The 24,184-nt window shown below is 36.5% G+C and overlaps 2 protein-coding genes across 2 annotated transcripts; one reads left to right on the top strand and one right to left on the bottom strand.

Moving 5' to 3' along the window:
- Window positions 1–880: 880 nt before the first annotated feature.
- LOC113041858 (phosphoenolpyruvate carboxykinase [GTP], mitochondrial-like) lies at window positions 881–2,931 on the bottom strand (the record flags this gene model as incomplete). The annotated part of the gene is made up of 4 exons (XM_026200425.1): window positions 881–1,371; window positions 1,505–1,600; window positions 2,403–2,540; window positions 2,769–2,931. Coding segments are annotated over 4 exons (867 nt in total), but the record flags the coding sequence as incomplete, so codon positions are not given.
- A 5,153-nt stretch (window positions 2,932–8,084) lies between these two features.
- LOC113042326 (myelin-associated glycoprotein-like) lies at window positions 8,085–14,551 on the top strand. Its single transcript, XM_026201092.1, has 8 exons — window positions 8,085–8,189; window positions 8,738–8,881; window positions 11,157–11,549; window positions 11,836–12,150; window positions 12,255–12,494; window positions 12,577–12,658; window positions 13,218–13,278; window positions 13,491–14,551. Exons 2-8 carry the CDS (start codon window positions 8,794–8,796, stop codon window positions 13,680–13,682), a joined length of 1,371 nt encoding a protein of 456 aa, XP_026056877.1. The 5' UTR covers window positions 8,085–8,189; window positions 8,738–8,793; the 3' UTR covers window positions 13,683–14,551.
- The last annotated feature ends 9,633 nt before the right edge of the window (window positions 14,552–24,184 follow it).

Here is a 24,184-nt window from a genome sequence, read left to right as displayed (position 1 = left end):
AGAAAAATAAGCCCAAAATGTTTCTTTGTGAGTGCTGTAGAATTAGCTATTGATGCAGTCAATGTTATAATGCAGATTTGAATAGTTTAAGAACACACTCAGGAATAGTAAATATTACATTAAATGCCATTGTATGCTATCTTTTCTGTCATCATTTCTATGCTCACAGCTCTGATGTTCACTGTATTATTGGTTAATATTCAGATTCAAAACATTTTGTAAAATTTACATACACAATCTTACATGATAACGTCCTGTTTAACAGCACGTTTTTTTTTTTTGAATGACAGTTTATTACATCTGATGTTATGTAAGAAATCTCAGTGACGCACACAACAATTTGGATTAGAGTTGTATTTATTCAGTCAGCTCATGCACACATTCAATGACAGAGACTTGTCTGTGTTCTTTGTTCCCATCTTTCAAACCTAGCTAAACATGATTCATGTCAATAAATTCCACTGATAAAAGGCAAAATCTCTAGAAATAAAAATATCTTTGCTAAAAAACAAACAAAACAGATATTAGGTAGTGTACTCATGACCTATGCATATTTTGAAGATGCTGAGGTTTAAATTCACATTGTGATCTTGTTTTAACAGTAAAATAATAAACTAAATAATAAATATATATATAATAATTAAATAATACAAATAAATAATTCCTAAAAGTCATTTTGGGATATAGTTAGTAATCATTAAATAGAGTTTTTAGCTTCTACTGTAAGATCAAATAAGGCACCTAGGTATTGATACCACTGATGGCATCTTGTGAACTTTTTGGTTTGGTGTTTCTCAGGTGCAGCATCCACTGCAGTGCAACAGTCACATAAAAACAGTTACCTCCACCTCAACCCATCCTATTCTTCACTTCTGTTCAACATCAGTGTAATGTAGCGTGTTCAATCCCTCACTCTGTCCTCCAGCGCCCTCAGCTCTCCTTCCACTTGTGCGGGCAGATCAGCTCCAACCTGCTGGGTGAAGTAGGTCCGAAGCTCCTGTGTTTCCTTCTGCCAGAAGGGTTTGGGCAGGTCAAAGAGGGCACCCATATCGATATTTCCACCCAGGCCTTCTGTGTTTATGGCACCGTTTTGTGGAATCCATCCCACAATGCTTTGGGTGGCAGCCTCATCTTCACTGGTACGACCGCATCGTTTGAAGATCCACTCGAGGACGCGTGCGTTCTCCCCAAACCCTGGCCACAAGAAAGAGCCGGTCTTCTGATCTTTTCGGAACCAGTTGACGTGGAAGATCTTGGGGAGTTGGGTTTGGCCCTTGCGTGTCTCCATACTCAGCCAGTGGGCCAAGTAGTCACCAAAGTTGTAACCGAAGAAAGGACGCATGGCGAAGTGGTCATGCATGATTACTTTACCTAAAGAAAATAAGCCACATATTAAAATGTGTAAATATCAGTATGAGCTTTTCGCTCAGTTTGTCAGTAAGTGCTTAAAAGTTGTGTACACCTTTGTATACTGATTATCATATGGAGAAATGAAAGTTTGTACCTTTATGTTCAGCAGCAGCTGTGGATTCAGATCTCATGGCTGCACCCACAAACACACCGTGACGCCAGTTAAATGACTCGTACACCAAAGGCACACTTTGACCAAAAAGACATTTTAAGGTGTAATGTATAACACGTCTATGTATATATACAGTAGTGTTAGAAAATTTGAGGTCAGTAAGCTTTCTTAAATATTTTCGAAGACTCTTATGTTCACCAAGGCTGCATTTATTTGATTGAAAAAGTAGTGATAATGGCATTATTGTGAAGTATTATTACAATATAATGCCTTTTTGTTTTAATGTATTAAAAAGCTAATTCATTCCTGTAATGGCAAAGCCAGCATTCATGTGAAAGTTTGTCATCTGCCACTTTAAATGCCTGAGTTCCTAAAAAGCAGGATAGATTCTGATTGGCTGTCAGTGTTTTCATTCATCAGCAGAAAAGAATAATATAAACATATTTTAAAAGTGATTCCAGTGATATCTTTCCTTTGTGCCAATGGTATTCTTAAATTTAGAAAGATTCTACGTTTTTCCATTATTGTTATAGTTTTGTATTTTGTATTTTCCACTTGTTGTCAAGTCAAGTCATCTTTATTTATACACCGCTTTAAACAAAATACATTGCTTCAAAGCAACTGAACAACATTCATTAGGAAAACAGTGTGTCAATAATGCAAAATGATAGTTAAAGGCAGTTCATCATTGAATTCAGTGATGTCATCTCTGTTCAGTTAAATAGTGTCTGTGCATTTACAGTCTGTGTTGTGGATTTTTTATTTCAGGTAACTTAATTAACTTTAGTTAATTTTTGAATTTACCTTAAAATATTAATTTCTTACATACTGTAATATGTGCATTTTAAATATACAGTTTTGATTTAGTAATATTAAACACCTTCTGGTCTTCTGCCACCAAATACAATGGCATCAATGGGGACGCCCTCATCCCTTTCCCAGAGGGGGTCTATGATGGGACACTGGCCAGCTGGGGCACAAAACCTGGAGTTTGGGTGAGCACACAGTGAAGAATCACCTGAGAAACACAAGAACAGATAAACCATCACCATTATAACACCATGCCACAGATGCTGTCCATGTAATAGAAATACGTCATTTTATTTACTATATAAATAAATAATATTATTTTTATTTTTTTTGTAAAGGTTTACATATAAATGTTGCAGAATACAAATATAAGAATATAAATTGCAGAATATAACTTTTTTATATTTTGTAAAATGCATTTACTGAACAATTTTACCATACTTCCAGGACTTTCCATGCCAGTCTGTGAGTTTGATTCCTGGTGCAGGTGGTTCCAGACCCTCCCACCAGACGCCCCCATCGCTGGTCTCTCCCACGTTAGTGAACACTGTGTTCCTGGAGATGGTTGCCATGGCATGAGGGTTTGTCTTCAGGGACGTTTTTTATTATTTATGTTTAATTTGTGGAAAGGAGTTCAGTAAGGAGGTCACACTGCTTCAGTCAGAAGCTCATAATTCATGTACAATTCTAAGGTCTGGAGAGACCAATAGTATGTTCCTGCACAACCGGAGGCTGCAGATTCAGGACCGCAGATCTGGGCCGCAGTTCTAGGACCCTAGTTTTTCCTGACAGCGCCACCTACTGTACTGGCCAATATAGCGATGGCTGCAGTTTCAGGAACGCAGTTCTAGTATCCTGTTGTAAACTGCGTTCTTGAAACTGCAGTCACGTTTGCAGTCACGTTACTTTGTATATAGCATCAATATATTAATCTCAGTAGCATGTTTTTAAATGTAAGCTTCAAAATGCAGCAGAGTTAAATTACTAAGTGTGCTTTGAGTCACAATTTTAAATTTAAACATGAATTTACACAAAATATAAATGAAATATCAATTTTGTAAAATTGATGTATATCAATGTTAAAACAATTGTAAAAAATGAAGAACCTTAAAAGTCTTGAAATGTCTCTTGAATTATACAGTATATTGATTCACTTCCTTAAGGTGAATTAGCTCATTATCAGGTAAGTTAAAGTTGGAATCAGCATATGGAGTCACTAAATTACTGCCAATATTTTAAAAGTTGTTGAGAAGCAAGACAAGACACAAGAATGATTCAAGAATGTTTATTTATATACATATTATAGAGTCACACTGAAGGCATCAAGGGCTATTTGAGCAAGAAGGAGAGTGATGGGGTGCTGCGCCAGATGACCTGGCCTCCACAGTCACCAGACCTGAACCCAGTCGAGATGGTTTAGGGGTGAGCTGGACCGCAGACAGAAGGCAAAAGGGCCAACAAGTGCTAAGCATCTCTCGGGGAACTCCTTCAAGACTGTTGGAAGACCATTTCAGGTGACTACCTCTTGAAGCTCATCAAGAGAATGCCAAGAGTGAGCAAAGCAGTAATCAAAGCAAAAGGTGGCTACTTTGAAAAACCTACAATATGACATATTTTCAGTTGTTTCACACTTTTTTTTATGTATATAATTCCATATATAATTCCACATGTGTTAATTCATAGTTTCGATGCCTTCAGTGTGAATCTACAATTTTCATAGTCATGAAAATAAAGAAAACTCTTTGAATGAGAAGGTGTGTCCAAACTCTTGGTCTGTACAGAATTTACATGTCATTTTTGTGACAACATCACAACAGCACCAAAGTGAACCCCTTTTCCATCAGTTGCTGCATGGATAGAATGGCTGTAGGCTTCAACTCTAGAGAAAGAGAGAGCGAGAGACAGAGATAAATAAGAAACATTTGTTTAACATATTCAACTGGAATATATATATATATATATATATATATATATATATATATATATATATATATATATATATATATATATATATATATATATATATATATATACATATACATATATATATATATATATATACATATAAATATATATATATATATATACATATACTAATATATATATATATATATATACATATATATATATATATATATATATATATATATATATATATATATATATGAAAAGTGAAAGTCCTTGCAGCATGTGGTGCATCTCTTCAATTCGGGCAGGGATTTCCCCTTTTGATTGTTATATGTATCTTGGAAAAGTGAGAGTGTACTTGTTAGAATATTTTGAGATCATGAAAATATCCCTAGTGCCTTTTTTAATCATCTGTCCTACAATGAGCCTAATCGAATCCATAAAATCACTTCATATTGGCCATGCAGAACATGACAGAAACTAACACATGATAGCAATGTATAACTGTGTGTGGAATAGACCTGCAGATTAGGCCAAATTGTAACAAACTATTAAAATTGCCAAATGCCTAATTTATCATTGCAAAATAATGCCAAAACAACAGGCTAACACATACTGCAACTAGGCAGTCAGTGAAGTTTAATTATGAAATATATTTAATACCTAAATATGGTAAAACAACGACTATTAAGCCAGTATTCACTCTAATACATTAAGCTGCAGGTAAATCTTACAAACCTTACATCAACCATGCTCTTGTCATCTGATAAGTATAATTAATGTGCAGGCTAGATTCACTTATAATACTTCGTCATTAAAACACAATTATAATTTATGAAATCATAGCCACGAATTAACAGAATCAGAATCAGAATCAGAATGAGCTTTATTGCCAGGTATGTTTACACATACGAGGAAATTGTTTTCGTGACAGAAGCTCCGCAGTACAACAGAATGACAGCGACAGAACATAAAACACATAATAAAAGAATAAAAAATACAAATATGTAGACAGTGAATGACAATATACAAATGACAATTGTAGGCAGGTATATTACAAAGTGAAGTTATGTATGTACATATATATTGTGTGCAAAATTTAAGTGTATACTAAGTATGTGTGTTAGATAAATAAAGTGTATGTGTATATAAATATAAAGTGTAGTGTGTTCGCCATTATTGTCAGCTGTTCATAAGATGGATTGCCTGAGGGAAGAAACTGGTCCTGTGTCTGGTCGTTCTAGTGCTCAGTGCTCTGTAGCGTCGACCAGATGGCAACAGTTCAAAGAGGGAGTGTGCTGGATGTGAGGGGTCCAGAGTGATTTTGACAGCCCTTTTTCTCACTCTGGATAAGTACAGTTCTTGAATAGATGGGAGAGTTGAACCGATGATTCGCTCAGCAGTCCGGACTACCCTCTGTAGTCTCCTGAGGTCAGATTTAGAAGCTGAGCTGAACCAGACAGTTACTGAAGTGCAGAGGATGGATTCAATGATGGTGGAGTAGAACTGTTTCAGCAGCTCCTGTGGCAGGTTAAACTTCCTCAGCTGGCGGAGAAAGTACAACCTCTGCTGGGCCTTTTTTACGATGGAGTCAATGTGAATGTCCCACTTCAGGTCCTGAGAGATGGTGGTTCCCAGGAACCTGAATGACTCCACTGCAGTCACAGTGCTGTTCATGATGGTGAGTGTGGGGAGTGCAGAGGGGTCTCTCCTGAAGTCCACGATCATCTCCACTGTTTTGAGCGTGTTAAGCTCCAGGTTGTTGAGACTGCACCAGACAGCCAGCTCTTTAACCTCCTGTCTGTAAGCAGACTCGTCACCGTCCTGAATGAGGCCGATGAGTGTGGTGTCATCTGCAAACTTCAGGAGCTTGACAGAGGGGTCCTTAGATGTGCAATCGTTGGTGTAGAGGGAGAAGAGCAGTGGGGAGAGAACGCAGCCCTGGGGAGCTCCGGTGCTGATTGTACGGGTGCTGGATGTGTATTTTCCCAGCCTCACTAGCTGCTGCCTGTCTGTCAGGAAGCTGTTGATCCACTGACAGATGGAGGTGGGCACGGAGAGCTGATTTAGTTTGGGCAGGAGGAGGTTTGGGATGATCGTGTTGAAGGCCGAGCTGAAGTCCACAAACAGGATCCTCACATAAGTCCCCGGTCTGTCTAGGTGTTGCAGAACATAATGCAGTCCAATGTTTACTGCATCGTCCACAGACCTGTTTGCTCTGTAGGCAAACTGAAGAGGATCCAGCAAGGGCCCAGTGATGTCCTTCAGGTGGGCCAGCACCAGTTTTTCAAATGACTTCATGACTACAGACGTTAGAGCCACAGGCCTGTAGTCATTTAGTCCTGTAATTTTGGGTTTCTTAGGGATGGGGATGATGGTGGAATGTTTGAGGCATGAAGGGACTTCGCACAGCTCCAGCGATCTGTTGAAGATCTGTGTGAAGATGGGGGCCAGCTGGTCAGCACAGGATTTCAGACAGGCTGGTGTAACACAATCTGGGCCTGGTGCTTTTTTCCTTTTCTGCTTCCGGAAGACCTGGCGCACTGCATCCTCGCTAATCTGAATTGCAGGTGCCCCACCTGAGAGGGGGGATGCAGGAGGTGTGAATGGTGAGAGTGCTTGATTGGAGAGGTGTTCAGGATGGGTTGCAGGAGCTGTTAATGGTGTGAACGGTAGTTTGGAGAGGCATTCAGGGCTGGTTGCAGGAGTTGTGAAAGGTGTGAATGGTTTTGTGGGGAGGCGTTCAGGGCAGGTGATGGGTGTTCTTTCAAACCTACAGTAAAACTCGTTCAGATCGTCTGCCAGTCGTTGATTCTCTACGGTGCTGGGGGGTGGTGTCTTGTACGTCGTAGTAATTAATAAAACTAGCTCACAAATTCTTAATTTGGTGGGAATTAATTATTAATTCATAGGTAGCAGTTCTCACTATGTAAACTTTGCACCGTTTAAAGGTTATAAAATAAAACTTAATTAAATATCGATACTCACCGTCTGGTTGCTGTCCACGTTGTCCATCTTTAATTAGTGTTGATTCAGTACAGTAGGTGGCGCTGTTACAAAAATACTAGGGTCCTAAAGCTGCGGTCACAGAATTGCGGTCCTGTAACTGTAGCCTCCGGTTGTGCAGGAATACCCTTCTCGGAGAGACTCATGTGAAATCAAGAGAGAAGCAAATCAGTTCAGTTTGTTGAAGAACCTTTTACAATGCTTGGATATCATTGTCTTTTACTGCATATGATGAATCATACTGAAATGACTTTCACAATATGATAAGTTAAAACATTTTAAAATACACCTACAGACACTTTTTTTTCCAGCCATGTATTGTGTCATTGAGGATTTTCTAAAAATACTGCATAAAAATGTCATCACATTCTTGTCATCACATTTTGAAACCTTGTGTTGTGTCTCTTGTCTCGTGTTATGAGTTTATCATAACTTACACGACTCTGATTGGCCATTGCATTCAAAAAGTCTACAGATATGAATGTGATTGGCTACATTGCTCAACACTATAGAAACACATTGAAAATAAAAACTTTTGATGCTCTCCAGAGTGCAAACACAAATGTATGGCTGGATTATTTTTCAGATCTGTTTTGCCAATATGCTAATATTACAGCTTCAGCTGAGGATGCTTTTTCTTTTGTTTGAGCTAGCACTCCCATAGATCTGGGCCTGTATGACAACATAAGAAAAAAACGCCCAATAACCATTTATTTAAAGCATTTTACTTTTTACATGTTTGAAAACACAAAAGAAATAGAAAAAGGAAGAGTCTCTACTCGTGACATCTGTAGTTCCTACAAATACAGTATCTTCCTGTTTGACATTACATTGGGTTTTAGTGCAGTGTCACGGCATGAAGCATGTTAAAAAAAGGGTAGTTGCAACAAAGAGGAAAATTTTAGGGACATCCACTTCTTAAAAGTTAAACTACTTTTTTGAGGTAAGAAATTTAATTATTGTGCTTTTCTTTCTCACAAAAATAATGTATGCTAAATATAGGCTATAACCAACCTGTTTCGTTAAATAACAGAAAGCGATAGCTGTGAGTTGTTTATAGGCGAGAGTTTGCAGTATTTGCAGAGTTTTCTGTGAATCAAGTCTAAGTTCCAGTCATATATTTCCATTAATGTTTTAGCATTATAAAGGTATATAGTTTTGCCACAAAGCGAAAATAATTTGGCATAAACTATATTCATGTATGTTTTTTATGAATAGAAGTTTATTTAGTAAATGAAAATAATTGATGTAACTCAGATTAATCACTTTTACTGATGTAACTTTAATATGGTCAGCCTGATGAGTTCAGTCATACATTTTTACAGTGCATGAAAGGGCAAACATGATCAATATCAGATGATTATGTACAGTATCTGAGTGTAAAAGTGAAATTGTGGCTTATCCTAATAGATAATTCTTTTACAATAGGTAACAAATAATGAGTTATGGTTGTTAAATGTCCGTGACAGATATGTATTTTGTGTTGTTTAGTGATAAAGTGTACTCTGAAGGTGTTTTGGACTCATTTGTTGCTATTGTAAAGTCCAATGTCATCCACTCTACGAACCCTGATGGCAGGAAACCAGATAACGTCCTTTATTTTCATCAGCTCTGTGTTGGTACAAACTCACTCAGGTTGGTCAATCTTTCTCATCATTACGAGTACGTTGTGAATGGGAAGTTGTGGCCTAGTGGTTAGAGAGTTTGACTGTCCTTACACTAAGGTTGTGGGTTTGAGTCTCAGGCTGGCAATATCACAACTGAGGTGCTCTTGAGCAAGGCACTGAACCCCGACCTGCTCCCTTGTGCTGCAGCTTAAAAGGCTGCCCGCTGCTCCAGGTGTGTGCGCACTTAAGATGGGTTACATGCAGAGCACAAATTCTTGCTTAGAATGTGTATTATATTATGAAAAAATGCATATACTTACTTGTATTTAAGTTCTTAATTCCTTCTACAAAATGTTTTTAAAAAGTGATTTTTATAATGGTGTTCTCTGAGTACAAAAAAATATATACCTGTATGTGAAACTCACAAAAAATCAGTCTTTCTGTACTTTTGCTAAACATCTGAACTCACTAGACGAGTGCACACTATTGGGAATCTTAGTTACAGACATTTTTTCTGAAGAAACCTTTAGTTTAGAAACTCATTCCAGAGAAAGTCTCAGCATGTATTTAAAATCTGAGAATAATTAAATTATTTTAAGATGATGCTGTGTCATTTTATTATTATCATTATTATTATTAGAATTTATTTTCTTATGAGAATTGAAAATGAAAGAAACATCTAGTATATTTCTAAAGGTGCTGTAAGGGCAGAATTTCAAAAGACAACTTTTGCCTACACTGCAAATGTAACATTGAGCAATTTGAAAATAAAACAATTTAATTTGTTAAATATTGAAGTAATACTTGGTTAATTTATTTTTATTGAATCCTCTGTTGACCTGTTATGATTACGAACAGAACTGTGCCGCCTACTGCTCCTATATTCAAGACTACTCAGTCTTTAAATCCATTAACTTGTGCCTTCATCGGTGGAAACTGTCTGTTTACTTCTAGTAGTACTGAGTAGTAACATATAAAAATAACACTAAGTCAATGGAATGACGTGAACAGAGGCAAATTCACACCAAGTGACGCAACTGACACGCAGTGCGCGAAGTGTTGAGAACTTTTTATAGACTCTTCTCTCTATGGTTGAGAAACACCCGGCTGCAGCCTGCAGATGCCTACTCTGATTGGTTCGATTGTCTTTGACAGGCATACGTGATAGGAAATATGTTCAGTTGGTGTAGGGTGGAGTATGTTGTTCAAAAAGCTAAAAAAGTAAAAAGCTTAAAAAAAAAACTGTGCAGTTTTACAAAGCCTTCATTATAATGCACAGAAGAAGAAAAAAAAGTTAGCCTGTAACCCTCCATGTCCCTAAAATGATTGTTTTGCTAAATTAAGCTGATCTTTAGGCTAACAGACGAACAACCCACTACATTTAATAAATTAATTGTGTTGATTATCCATAGGATCAGGTCTTCAGATAGAGTAATAAATTGTGAATTAAATAATTGTTGAAAATTTGATTATTTCATTGCTTAAGAGTATACGAAAGGAAATGAAAAGCATGTATCAGTATTGTTTTAATTTATATAGCATGACAAGACAATTATTGTTTCTTATCTGTCATACAGTTGATAATTGACACTGCAATAGACTAATGTGTCTGCTGTTTGCCTTTTTTTTATGAGACTTTAATTTTCTTTACTACATTGCAAAGCATAGACTTTTTCATCCCATTTATTTCAGGAAAATATGCTGCTCCTCATTATTTTAAAATGAAGAAATCGAGGAACTTTTATTTCTGCAGGCCAGTGATGATTCTGAAAGGACATAACTGTAGGCTAATCTGTTGCAATAGAAACATTTCATGCACATCGTGTTCTTATTGTAGTTCAGTTGTTAAGATTGTGTTTATTTCAGCAAACAGTTTCATACATTTTAACAGCGTTAGTCAAAGTTGTATACGGTATATCGTTCAGTGGTAACATGCTTTATGCACAATCAGAGTAGGTATGGGGCGGGGTGACACGTGCAGCCCCGCCTCGATTTGCAGGCAGCTTATTGACACATCTGGTTATATATCCTATAATTTGTAAAGATTCATTATTTGCATTAAAAGCACACAATAATAATGTTATTAGCACACTTCAAGTTTACTATGAATGCTATTGCAGTGGGTTTTAATGTTAGCTACTAAAAGTAAAGGATATATGACCTCAGTTTGTTATTAGTATAATATTATTGCACGTTTAAAGTGTAATTTTAATCAAAATACATTCACTAGGGTTAATAGGAATTAAAATCCAAATGCTCATTTCTTCATGTCTCTAGCATGACTAACGTGTTTTATGTTCCAGCTGATAAAGACTACTTTGCTGTGATGCCTCAGACAGTAACAGCTCTGACAGGCTCTTGTGTGCAGATTCCTTGCACATTCGACATCTCTGATTTTGAGGACAAACTTAACAAGGCAGAATCTATTTATGGGATCTGGCTAAAAACCACATCAAGGATTGGAGACAAAGACAGTTTTATAGCGTTTAACAGCAGTGAAAACATCATTAGAGGATTCAGTGACATACAGATGACTGGAAATCTCAGAGAGAGGAACTGCACAACTGTCTTCTATAACATCATGAAGAATCATTCAGGCCTCTATTACTTCAGACTGGAAATGGAGCCAGTTTTCAGAGTAACATTTAACCCCAGTACAGATGTTACAAAAAAGACTGTGAGGATCAATGTCAGAGGTAAATGTCATCCCAGACCATCCACACACCAAAGTACTAAGAGGAATTCACCTTACTTTACAAAGAAATATAATTATTAATTACATAATATATTGATAGTAAGTTTTACATTATATATGTGTCAACAAACTACATTTTTGAAAAATACCATAACATTATAAAACTGTATCTTCGGCGTTGGGGGGGGGGGGGGGGTGGGTTATGCATGTAGTAGCTGACACTTTGTAAAATGTGCTAAACCTCACCCCAAGTGTAAAACCTGACCTTACATGTATTTCCCCTGTAGATTCACCACACCCTCCTGAACTTAAACCCAGTGATCTGACAGTGATGGAGGAAACTACAGTCAATCTGAGCTGCTCTGCTGAAGCCCCTTGCCCAAAACAACCTCCTACAATATCCTGGTCTAACATCCCTGAATCGGCTCACATTACAACACAGTTACAGGAGAAACCTGATAAAACTCAGTCAGTGGTTTCAAAGCTTACATTCAAAGTTTCATACAAAGATCACAGAAGGAACATCACCTGCACTGCTACATATCCAAGAAATACACCTGATGCCTCAACTGTGGAGACTATAGTGATGCTACGAGTCCTGTGTAAGAGATTTAAAGTTATTTTGTGTTTTAAATGATCCTTGATGTGATGAAATGAAAAGGTATCATTTGTTAACCCTGTATATGTTCTTGTGTTTTTCTTAAAGTTCCTCCAAAAGAAACTCACATCATCATTACTCCATCTGTTGGCACTAATGTGACTTTGACCTGCAAAAGCAGCGCCAGTCCATCAAATGACTTGAACTACATCTGGTATAAACATGGAGAGGAGACGCCTATAGCTTGGGGAGCGAAAATTAATTTAACCCAAACTCAAACAGGATCATACCTTTGCATTGTACAAAATAAATATGGAAAACAGTCATCAGAAGAGGTCCAGCTGACAGGTGAGTTTACACAGTCTAAAAAGGTAAAGAACAAATTTATGCCAGAATTCTGTCCCAGATATAAGTGTTTTATATGACACAGGACAAGATGGACCATCTATGCATATGATTTCTGCTTGCGTGGGAGGATTGCTCACACTCTTTGCTATTGGTGTTTGTACCAGGTAAATTTAGTTGCATTTATTCATAACATATCTTATAACAGTTGTAATTTTGAAACAGGATATTTTAAGATGTGTTCAACATTGTGTTTGTGTTAGTGTAAGCATCAGCCACAGTTAAAACATAATTAACTCAGTTGCTAATGTTTGACCTGATACAGTGATTAACAAACTTTAAAAACGGTAAAATAAGTAATTCTTAGTTTGTTTAACTCTTTGTTTGTCTGTGCAAAAATAATTGTTTCCCTTTGTGAGAATATAATATATTCACATGTTTCCAAAATTATTTTTATCTTTTTTTTTTTGTCTAGTGTAAAATTCTCTACATTTTTCATGCCAGTCTTAACATTTCATTACATGTTATTTTCTGGTTTTCAAAAATTTGACATGTGACCTTTTGAATTTTATTAACAATCAAATTTTTCTGCAACATATTTCTGCCATCATTACCCATTTACACTTTTGTAAAGATTGTAAAGTTAGTCTGAATATATTTATGAGGCATTTAGGCTGCTTAGAGAAAAAAAAAGTGTTTATAAAAACATTATGCTTTTTCTCACAGTCTTATTAGGACAAAACATTTAAATAAACCCAGTGAGAATGGGAAGGATCCTTCTGGTTGGGTATGTTTATGGTTGTTTAATTTTGTCCAACTATCTTGGAATTCAGAAATGCTGCTATGAGCTTATAGCTTATTTGTATCAAAATGTTAACATCATTAAATTCACATGCTTTCTTGTGATGTTATATATTTAATTTATTCTGCTAATTGTTTAAAAGATGTCACATATTTTAAATATAAATCAGATTTGAAATCTGTTTTCTTTGTTCACAGTTTAATAACACAGACGTTGATTATGTCAACATTGCCAGAGTGATGAACAATGAACGGATTATTTCCGATGATGAAACACTCATTGTGTTTTATGAAGAGACTGACATCTCAAAGCAGCAGAACTACTGCCCCACTCAAACACTCTTCAAACATGACGAATACACAGAAATACACTATACTCAGCTGTGTTAGTATTCATGTGCTAAAATATACAATCGGTGTAAAAAATATGCATATCCCTGTTAACATAAAAATTTTTAGATGTAAAAAATGAATCCAAACAAAACAATATTAGAACTTTTTAATCTTTAACCCATTTGTACCCAGACTTTTCTAAATGGTTTCATGCATATACAGTAGTCATGTTAATAGTGTCCTATGTGAACATGTTCTGCATTTATTTTCCCTAGGTTTTAGTATATTTTCTTGAAAATTGTATTAAAATATGCAGCAACTATAGTTGCCGGTGGACAAATATGTTGTATTCACCCCTTCAATGTCAAAATTGAATAAGAGGAAAGCATTTGGCATCTAACTCAAAATAACTGTTTTCAACAGATCAGTCTTTATTCATAAACAAAGTCGAACAACATTCAATGTAACCCCCCAAAAAATTGCATCTAGCTTATAATCTCTTGAATGCGAAAACACAACAAATCAGTTTGTCTTAAAATGGAGGAACATAGTTCAAAACACAGAGCAGCCATTAAGGTGACCCAGCACGGTATTGTGTATCAATAAGTTAATAAAAAAATTAATAATTAAAATTAATAAAAATAAAATTACGCATTCAACTGTTTGGCTCCCAACATTCTGCAAAATATCTTCATTTGTGCTCAACAGAAGAAAGAAACAAGTTTGCAACTTGAAGATGACACAATGATGGCACAATTTCCAGTTTTGGGTGAACTTTCCCTTATGTAAGCAGTTTTCGTAATGTAGCCTACAAGGAGTAATGCAGTGAAGGTACACATAGTTTTATAAATTCAAATAAAACTTATTTGCTTACTATACTTTGTGATGTAAATATGTAAAATATCACATTAGGTTAATTGGATTAACCCTGAAAAAAGTCCTTGATATTCATGATATTCTTTTTAAAATATGTGATTATTTAAATAATTATCATGTGTAGGCTACACCCATGATTGTTTGTTTATTTATTTAATTTTTATTGAACATGCAGGTATTTTTATTCTTAGAAGTATGTTAGTTAAATGGAAATAAATAAATAAATGAATGAATGAATAAAAATATTACATCTATATAATAAAAAAGGTATACTTGAAAGAAAATTATGCATTTTTAGGCCCATAGTATTCAATGGCTGACTTTAATAGGTGATTTCATATAATAAAGTAAATATAAACTCATTACTTGTCTGAATTTCAACATTATAATGGAATCATGAGCTACTAGTCATAAAACTATTAGGGTCCTTGACCAATTAGAATGACCCATGTCCAAACTGGATTAATGGGCCTCAATATTTTGCCCCTTTTGAGACATAATGTCATAAAAGGGAGAAAAGGATAATCTACATCAATTATTCCCATGTGTTAGCTCTTTATGTTTCTATTCTTCCTTTTGTGACTGCCTGAAGATTGTAAACTACTGCTGTCACTTGAAAACTGGAAATTAGTTTGCAGACGCGATATCTGTGGAAAGATTGCGCTCTCATCTACTCCTTTTGACAGATTTATTTCCTATCAAATTAAGGTCTACTGTACAGTAGAGATGTCAGTTAAAGGGTTAAGTTATGTTTTAGGTGAGAAATTATGACAGCAAAAGGAAGAAAACAAGAACGATAACCTTTGATTCATACCCCATTTCCCATGATATGTACTTACAAGATATAGGAGTTACAAGTTATGTACTTACAAGTTACAGGAGATAGATGGTTTTTTATATACTTAATCAAATGTCTAAGTGGCAATAGAACCTAACTTACCACATTACACTATACAATATGTGCAGGGGGACTGACTGAACCAAATTTTATATTGTATTATTGGTCGTTCCAACTTAAGGCTCTTCATAATTAGGTTGACCCTCAATCTTAAGTTCCGTGGAGAGTGATTGAAGCTATCAAGGTTAAACCAAATAGACTTTAAGATATTTTATTTGTTGGCACACAAAAAAGAACTTAATTACAAATTCAGCCTGGTTCTAGCTAATTCTATTAGAATCTGGAAAATGGTTGAACGTCTGATAGGACGACCCTTAAAATTTTGTAACTGTGCACAGTTATGGCACAATCTAAATTTTTTTTATGTAAATTATCCACTTGTCCATCCATTTTGGTCTTCTGTAGGCATAAACACGTGCCTTGATTTTTATGATGACTTAATTAAGAATTACATTTTGTTTACCAGCATCCTCATATTTTGCTATTTTTTCAGTTACGTTCAGCTCTAAAAGCATATGGAGTTCCTTGGGAATGTCCTATTTCATCTCATCCAATGCAAGACTGGAATACACCATCTTCTGGTCCATCCATTTCCTTATATATATATATATATATATATATATATATATATATATATATATATATATATAGTCAAATTATTGATCGCATTACAAAACCTCCTTCTATCAAATCTGTTCGGAATCAGGAATTATCTGACCTAAATCTATCTGTTGATGGGAGAGTTTGTGGTCTAACCTTTAAAACATGGGTCATCATCTTATACATTTCAATAAGAAAATAGTTGAGAGTTAGCACAGCCCATCTTATCACCTAGCATCTATTTCTATGGTGCTGTGCATTGTCTCTCTTTTCGAGAGCTTAATGACTGATGTACAGCACCGGTCGTTCCTCACCCTCTATCTCCTGAGGCAGGACCCCTCCAAGCCCCCTGTCCAATGCATCAGTCTGCAAAAAAAAAAAAGGGAGAGAAAAGTCAGTTGAGTGCAGGGGCAGCCCGCCACACAGAGCAGCCTTTATCTGGGTGAATGCTCTGTCCACTGCACTGGATTTGGTGCTTCCTTTTTAGTGAGGTCATTCAGCAGGCTGGTGACATTAGAATAATTATTAATTAGGTACAAACCTTCTATAATATCCCGCCAGCCTCACCTCCTTTTTGGTCTTGCGTCTCGGACAGGTTGCCACTTGCAGTTGCACTCAAACTTGTCAATGCTTCCCCATGACTTTTATTAATAAAGTAGCATAGATACTAGATCGTTACATTATATCTCAGCAATGAGATGGTGAAATTGCAATTGAAGTAACTAAACACAGCCTCATTGTTTGTGGAGAGATACGCAGGTAACACACACATGCACAAGTTTCATCCCTCTTTCTCTAATAAGCGTATTAAGCGGCTGCTTAGGGCCCTGGGGAATCAGGGGGCCTCATCTGATATTGGCGAAACATATTTGGCAAATTCTCCAGGGTGTATTTGTGTAATGGTGAGCCACAAAAGTTCACAAACTGCAGTGCACTCGTATAAATGAACAAATGTGATGATTGGAGATTTTTTCTTAATAATAGATTACATTTTCGAGTTGTTTCTCTGCAAACCCTACCCCATGCTCTAAGAAGACTTGGGATACAGAACGAGTTGCACATATACACTCTGTGGTAAGAACTTTGCTAAACATGATTTACAATTAAATAAACATACAATCTTCATTTAAACACTTTTATAAAAATTTTTTTTATAAAAACAAAACAATCATGGTCACCATAATATTAACTGGTACCACTTTATGATTAGCATACTTTATGATGTGCACTTGGTTTCAGGTTCAGTGGACTGATGGCTGTTTATTTCACCGTTAATAACTCTTTAATTTAATGCAAACTGTCTTAGTTTCCCACACATTTAGAAGAGTAAAGCAGATGCTGGATTCTTTTAAAAACTGAAGTGAGTTATCTAGTCAGCAAAAAATAAACCACCAATTTTCATTTCTGCTTTATATGCTATATGAAGTGCAGTTGTTTCCCCAGCAGTCATTTCACACCACTGGCTGGACCACCACAAAGTATTTTTAAGTAGATCACTATCATTGCTTCAAAAGAGTGGTTTTCAATTCTGGTCCTGCACATTTTGTATGTCTCTCTTAATAATACATTTCTAATAAGTCATTATTCATATAAAATAAAATACACTTCTAATATACAAATAATGTTTATTTTTATATGAAAAATCATAAGACATTTATCATTCAATTTAACATTATTTGTGACCCTGGACCACAAAACCAGTCACATGTTTACAGTCATGGGTATATTTGCAGCAAGGGCCTGAAAAAAAAACTTCACACCTGCCAATACGTGATAAAATTTACTGACCAAAATGTTTTTTACTGGCCATGAAAAAGGCATTTATTAATACTATGAAGATGGAGCAGGCCATCGTGTTACACCTGTTTCACACATACTCTATTCTGCTGAGCATTTGTTGTGTGTTTATTATTCCACATCCATGTAAAAAGAATAAAGCAGGGCTATTCGGTTAGCTTCATCTGAGGGCTCGATTATCAAACTGAACATTTTAATGGGGCCAAGGGGCTGGAGGCTGTCCCGATCTCTTTCTGGGGGGAACTATAAAATTAGAAATTAAATTGAAATCTAGAATCTATAAAAGGTTAACATTAGTGCTCTGTCAATTGACTAAAAAAGTAGTCACACATTTGTCTGACATTAATCATGATTAATCACATATTTATATTGTTATAATTGTACTTTGAAACTCCAAATTAAAGATATATTTTTTAAAAAATGTGTTTTATTGGCATGTTTTTTTTTATATAAGTACCCTACAGTATTGTTAATGAAGAATTGATACCAATAATGGTACTGGTGTCTCTATGAAATGCATTTCCCCTCAGTTTTACCTATTAATTGTAGACATTCAACTAATTAGTATAATTTAAAGCCATTATTTTTAACATTTAATAGGCTCTGAAATATTAAGTCATTTTAAAACAATCTTCAGATAAACTATAAATTGTATATCCATACATTATTGTTATGGTCATGATCTTCTGTGATTCTCTTTCTCCTTCCTTGTTTGTTTCTATGTTTTTTTTTATTAATTTGCTTATAGTATTTATTAATTAACTCCCTCCCTCCCTCCTTTTCCTCTCGTCAGCTGCCTTATTTAAAGTCTTCTTCCTGTTTGGTATTTTGTCCGTTCTCATTGATGTTTATTTGTTGAAGTAATGTAGATTTATTTCTCCTGGATATTCTAATTAAAATAACTTTTTGTTGATCTCCATTACCCTCACCAGCCTGTAATGTTCTAGTGTAGTCACTCAAAATAGTGTCGTACCACGAAATAATCAAGAGCACACACATTTGCGTCTAGCTTCTGTCTTTACCTGGATATCAACTGCCTCTCATACAGAGAGCTAACAACCAATCAACATTCAGTATGCAAATCATCACATGTGAATCGATAACGTTACACCCCCCTCTTTATGAAATACTTTGTTACCATATAAGTCTAATATGGCAAAGTTCAACTTCCCTTGAACATATCGGTTCCCATTGGGACAAAACTTAACGTTGCATTTGTAGATCAAATTAACTAAGGGAACAAATTAGTTTCATATTGGTTTCATAACCAGTGAAGTGCAGAAATTCAGAAATACTCTCTTGTGTGTAACCAGGGCAGTAACAATCCAAATCGAATCCAATCCGATGCCGCTGGTGGGGAAACACCGCCCGCCACACATGACAGACCATAAAATCTTTCACCCTAAGTTCACCGGTCACCGGATGGTCACGCACACACTGGATTCATCTTTCACCTAAAGCACAGCTGTCGCCAGGATGGTCACGTACCAGAGGTCTGCTGTCTATTTTACAAACAGGTGACCGTCACACTTATCATTAGGATAATCCTTACGACTTGATATATTACAGACACACCTGACAAGTCACAGCTGCCGATTATTCAAGGATTGTGCCATGTCACGCTGATGACATATAACCCTGATTTATTTTTAAAAAATGGCATATCAACACCTGTGATCATTAAAAGGTCATAGGTCAAGGCCAGGTGGGGGAGGGTTCAAGGTCAAAAATTCAAGGTTAAAGTGTCATGGTCATGTGGGGGAGGGGCCAAAGGTCAAACCCATAAATCACTTCTTGGCATACGGTGCCCTATAATTACTACTTGTGACACTGCTGAGATGGTGTGGAAGCTCAGGTTTATTTGACAGTGGCCTTCAGCTCATCTGCATTTTCTGGTCTCTTGTTTCTCATTTTCCTCTTGACAATAGCCCATAGATTCTCTGTGGGATTCAGGTCTGGTGAGTTTGCTGGCCAATCAAGCACACCAACACCATGGTCATTTAACAAACCTTTGGTTTGGGCAGGTGCCAAATCCTGCTGGAAAATGAAATCAGCATCTTCAAAAAGCTGGTGAGCAGAAGGAAGCATGAAGTGGTCCAAAATGATTTGGTAAACGGGTGTAGTGACTTTGGTTTTCAAAAACACGATGGACCAACACCAGCAGATGACTTTGCTCCCCAAATCATCACAGACTGTGGAAACTTAACACTGGACTTCAAGCAATTTGAGCTGTGAGCTTGGTTTCCAAATGAAATACAAAACTTAACTTTGGACTTTGGACCACTGGGCAACAGTCCACTTATTCTCCTTAGCCCAGGTAAGAATCCTCTGACATTGTCTGTGGTTCAGGAGTGGCTTTACAAGAGGAATATGACAACTGGACACAAATACCTTCACACGTCTGTATGCTTTGACCCCAGGTTCAGTCCATTCCTTGTGAAGTTCACTCAAATTCTTGAATCGATTTTGCTTGACAATCCTCATAAGGCTGCGGTTCTCTCGGTTGGTTGTGCATCTTTTTCTTCCACACTTTTTCGTTCCACTCAACTTTCTGTTAACCTGCTTGGATAAAGCACTCTTATTCACAGTTCTTTGCAAGTGTAAATAATAATTAGATGCTATTTTTACTTTATACCAGCAGATACATTTGCACCTCAGTTAATCGCTAATCTTCCACCCTCCTTATCCCATTGTGCCACTTGTGCCGCTTCTTGACAAGGGTTTAACGACTTTTAAAAATTATGTAATACACTTTTATATTAACGGTAAGGTACTTTACCTTTACAATTCTACAATTCTTTAATACTTTACAATTCTACTATCAGAATTGATTGGCAAGCAGCTGCTGTTACTTCTGTTTAATGGAGTATTGATTGCCATTGGTCAATGTTTTCAATGAAAAGTAGGGCTGCAAGATGTGTCGTTTAAGCATTGATATCACGATGTACGAATCCAAGATAGTCACATCGCAGAATGTGCGAAAATAGGCTGTCATAGTTGATCCGTTATTCATTAACTGTACGGGCCAGCTGCTCCCGGCCCTTCACAAATGTGATCCACGGACAGTCCGAGAGAGAGAGAGAGAGAGAGAGAGAGAGAGAGAGAGAGAGATAGGGTGCTCGCGAGAGTGAGACAGAGGGAGAGAGATATTTTTTTTTTCCATTTTGAAAACACTTTTATTACAATTTAAGTGTTTTAAAGCATTAAAAACAAACTATTTAAAATAAATTACATAAATTGAGTAAAATAAAGATTGTCATCTACAACAGAGCACAAAGCCACTCCATAACACCAAACATCTTCAAACATGAAGTAATTTTATAAAACTTAAAATCAATCAAGATTCTTGACTTTACCATAGCACCAAACATAGACACAAGATTAAATTCCTAATTTTGTTCAATTTTATCTTTCCGACTCATGTATTGCCATTTTGCTTTTGCCCAAAACAAAATTTAACAACTGACACTCTCTCGGTCGTCTCTTTATATATTTAACACCAAGGATAAAAGTTTGCATTGAAAATTCTTAATCAAAAGACTTAAACAAATTTTGTAAAACCTCAAATAAAGGTTTAAGTCTATGACAATTCATAAAAACATGAAACACAGTCTCCCTTTGTGAGCAAATTGGGCATTCATGGCCTACATCAGGATTCAACACAGATATAAAAGCATTTACAGCAATAATACAATGTAAAATCCTCCACTGCAAATTTCCAATTTTCTTATTTAATGGTGGCTTGTAACATTTTTTCCAATTTGGCTTAAAAACTTCATCCAAACCTAACACAATTCACCAAGGTGTATCAGGTTTTCCATTTAATGTTTTTTTTTATTAGAACATTTCACACATGACTTGTACAATCTCTTGCCCTTCACTTCTTCAAGGTCCATGACCACTACTTTTTCTGAATCCAGAAAAATTCCACCTTCCTCCTCTAAAATAGGTGAAACAGTCAAACTTGGAAAAAAATCTTTATCACTGGGAGTAATTTCTCCCTCACCATGTTTCTTAAAGGGGGGGTGAAATGATATTTCATGCATACTGAGTTTTTTACACTGTTAAAGAGTTAGATTCCCATGCTAAACATGGACAAAGTTTCAAAAATTAAGTTGTACGTTTGAAGGAGTATTTCTGTTCCAAAAATACTCCTTCCGGTTTGTCACAAGTTTCGGAAAGTTTTTTTCGAGTATGGCTCTGTGTGACGTTAGATGGAGCGGAATTTCCTTATATGGGTCCTGACGCACTTCTGCCGGAAGAGCGCGCGCTCCCGTATAGCAGAGCACTGAGAGGCTGCACAGACAATCACTGATCAGAGCTAGAGCATCGAGAAATGTCACAAAAGGAGTGTGTTTTTGGTTGCCAGGGCAAGACAACCCTGCACAGATTACCAAAAGAGAAACAGCATTAAGGGACCAGTGGATGGAGTTTATTTTTACAGAGCATCAATGGAGTTGTGCAAGTGTTTGTGTTTGTTCCCCTGCATTTCGAAGATGCTTGTTTTACAAACAAGGCTCAGTTTGACGCCGGATTTGCACATCGTTTATTTCTTAAGGATAATGCAGTCCCAACGAAAAAGGGTCACGATCGTGTGTTGGAACCGCATGCGGTGAGTAAAACTGCTTCTAATATCTCTGTGTTGTTATCTTAGCTATCGGCGCGTAACCACATCAAGTAAACAACATGCGATGTTGTCATCAAGCTGCACTTTCCACATGTACAGCTTAAAAAAAAAAAAAAGACGAAAAGTGGAACTTAGTCATTTTCCAAAACCGTTAAGCAAATATATACAGTTTCAATACATACCACCTAATAGAGACGTCGTTGCTGATGCTGCTCTTGTTAAATTTCAGCCTCTGGATCTGATTCTGGATCATAAAAATACGCTGAATCTGACTGTTAGCCATGGTTTGTTTTGATTGGTTTTGTCCTCACGGTAATGTCACAGCTTCCAAACGCTCTCAACGCAAAAGGCTACGGGCACTCGTGATTCTTTAGCTCCGCCCACACGTCACGCCTCCAGCCGGTCGTGTTTTTCCGAGAAAAATCGGTACAGACTATCTTTCTCTTATGAATATAATAAAACTAAAGACTTTTTGGAGTTATGAAGGATGCAGTACTACTCTATAGGTACTCAAGATTAACAGGATATTGAGTGAAAACGAGCATTTCACCCCCCCTTTAAGTAATTCTGTCTCTTCCACGGTAAGGATAGTCTGTATCTTCCGTAGTATTTTTTCAATCACTCGAGTGGATCTATTCTAAGCTCCAATTGTGTTGCCACCGCATCCACTTTCATAAAATCTGGTCCTGCCAGACTCGTTAATTGACGAAGAGTCACCACTTTAGCCTTTACAAAGGCTTTTGCCAATGACATTGATGCATAAGTAATGTCCAGTCTTGCACCATAAAGCAATGGCTCGATGTGGGATTGCTTCTCCTTTGGAGTTTAAAAAGACTCCATACTTTAAAAAGATTCCGATAAAAAACTGGAAATTACTCCACATTTAAAGTTTTTGGGTCCAATAAAAATAAGGATTTGTCCAGATTTAGACCAGCACCTGTTTTTAAAATAGCACTTGCCACTGGTCTCCAACTTACAGACTCTGGGCCTGTCAGGAAACGTTGTATAAATTGTAGACGAAATGTTGCTGTCCTACTTTGTAGATGCACAAGTCCTTGACCACCTTCTTCCTTTGGTAAGTACAAGATGCTATGAATCACCCAGTGCATCTTATCCCAGAAGAAATCTATCAACATCGACTGTATCTTAGCAAGAAAAAGTAGTGGTGTGTCAACACAAGTCAGTTGATGCCAAAGAGACGAAGCAACAAGGTTATTAATAATAAGGGTTCGACCCCTATTGGACAATTTTTTCTTAATCAACTTCCATTTATCCAGTCTACCCTTTATTTTCTCAATCATCCCTTCCCAATTTTTTAATTGAAAAGACTCATCCCCCAAATAAACTCCCAAATATTTTAACCCATCTTTTTTCCATGTCAGACCACCAGGGAGTTTGAGGGGTGTTATTATCCACTCTCCCACCAAAACAGCTTCACTTTTTAACCAATTCACTTTTGCAGCTGATACCATTTCAAAATCATCCAAAGTTTTCGTTAAGAGGATCACATCATTTTGCTCTTTTACAATTACAACCACATCATCAGCATAAGCTGATAAAACAAAAGTACTTTCACAGTTCCTCAATGTGAGGCCTTTCAATACCCTTCTCAACCTTTGCAAAAGTGGTTCTATTGCCAATGTATAGAGCATGCCTGATAATGAACAACCTTGCCTCACTCCACGCTGAACTTTAAAAGGAAAACACGAGCCACCAAAAATGTTATCAAATATAGGTGTTCCAGGCACACAATAGGATTGG

This window comes from Carassius auratus, chromosome 24 (genome assembly GCF_003368295.1).
Source record: "Carassius auratus strain Wakin chromosome 24, ASM336829v1, whole genome shotgun sequence".
Taxonomy (NCBI): Eukaryota; Metazoa; Chordata; class Actinopteri; order Cypriniformes; family Cyprinidae; genus Carassius; species Carassius auratus.
Note: the sequence above shows the minus strand (reverse complement) of the source record. Positions and strands in the feature narration are given on the sequence as shown.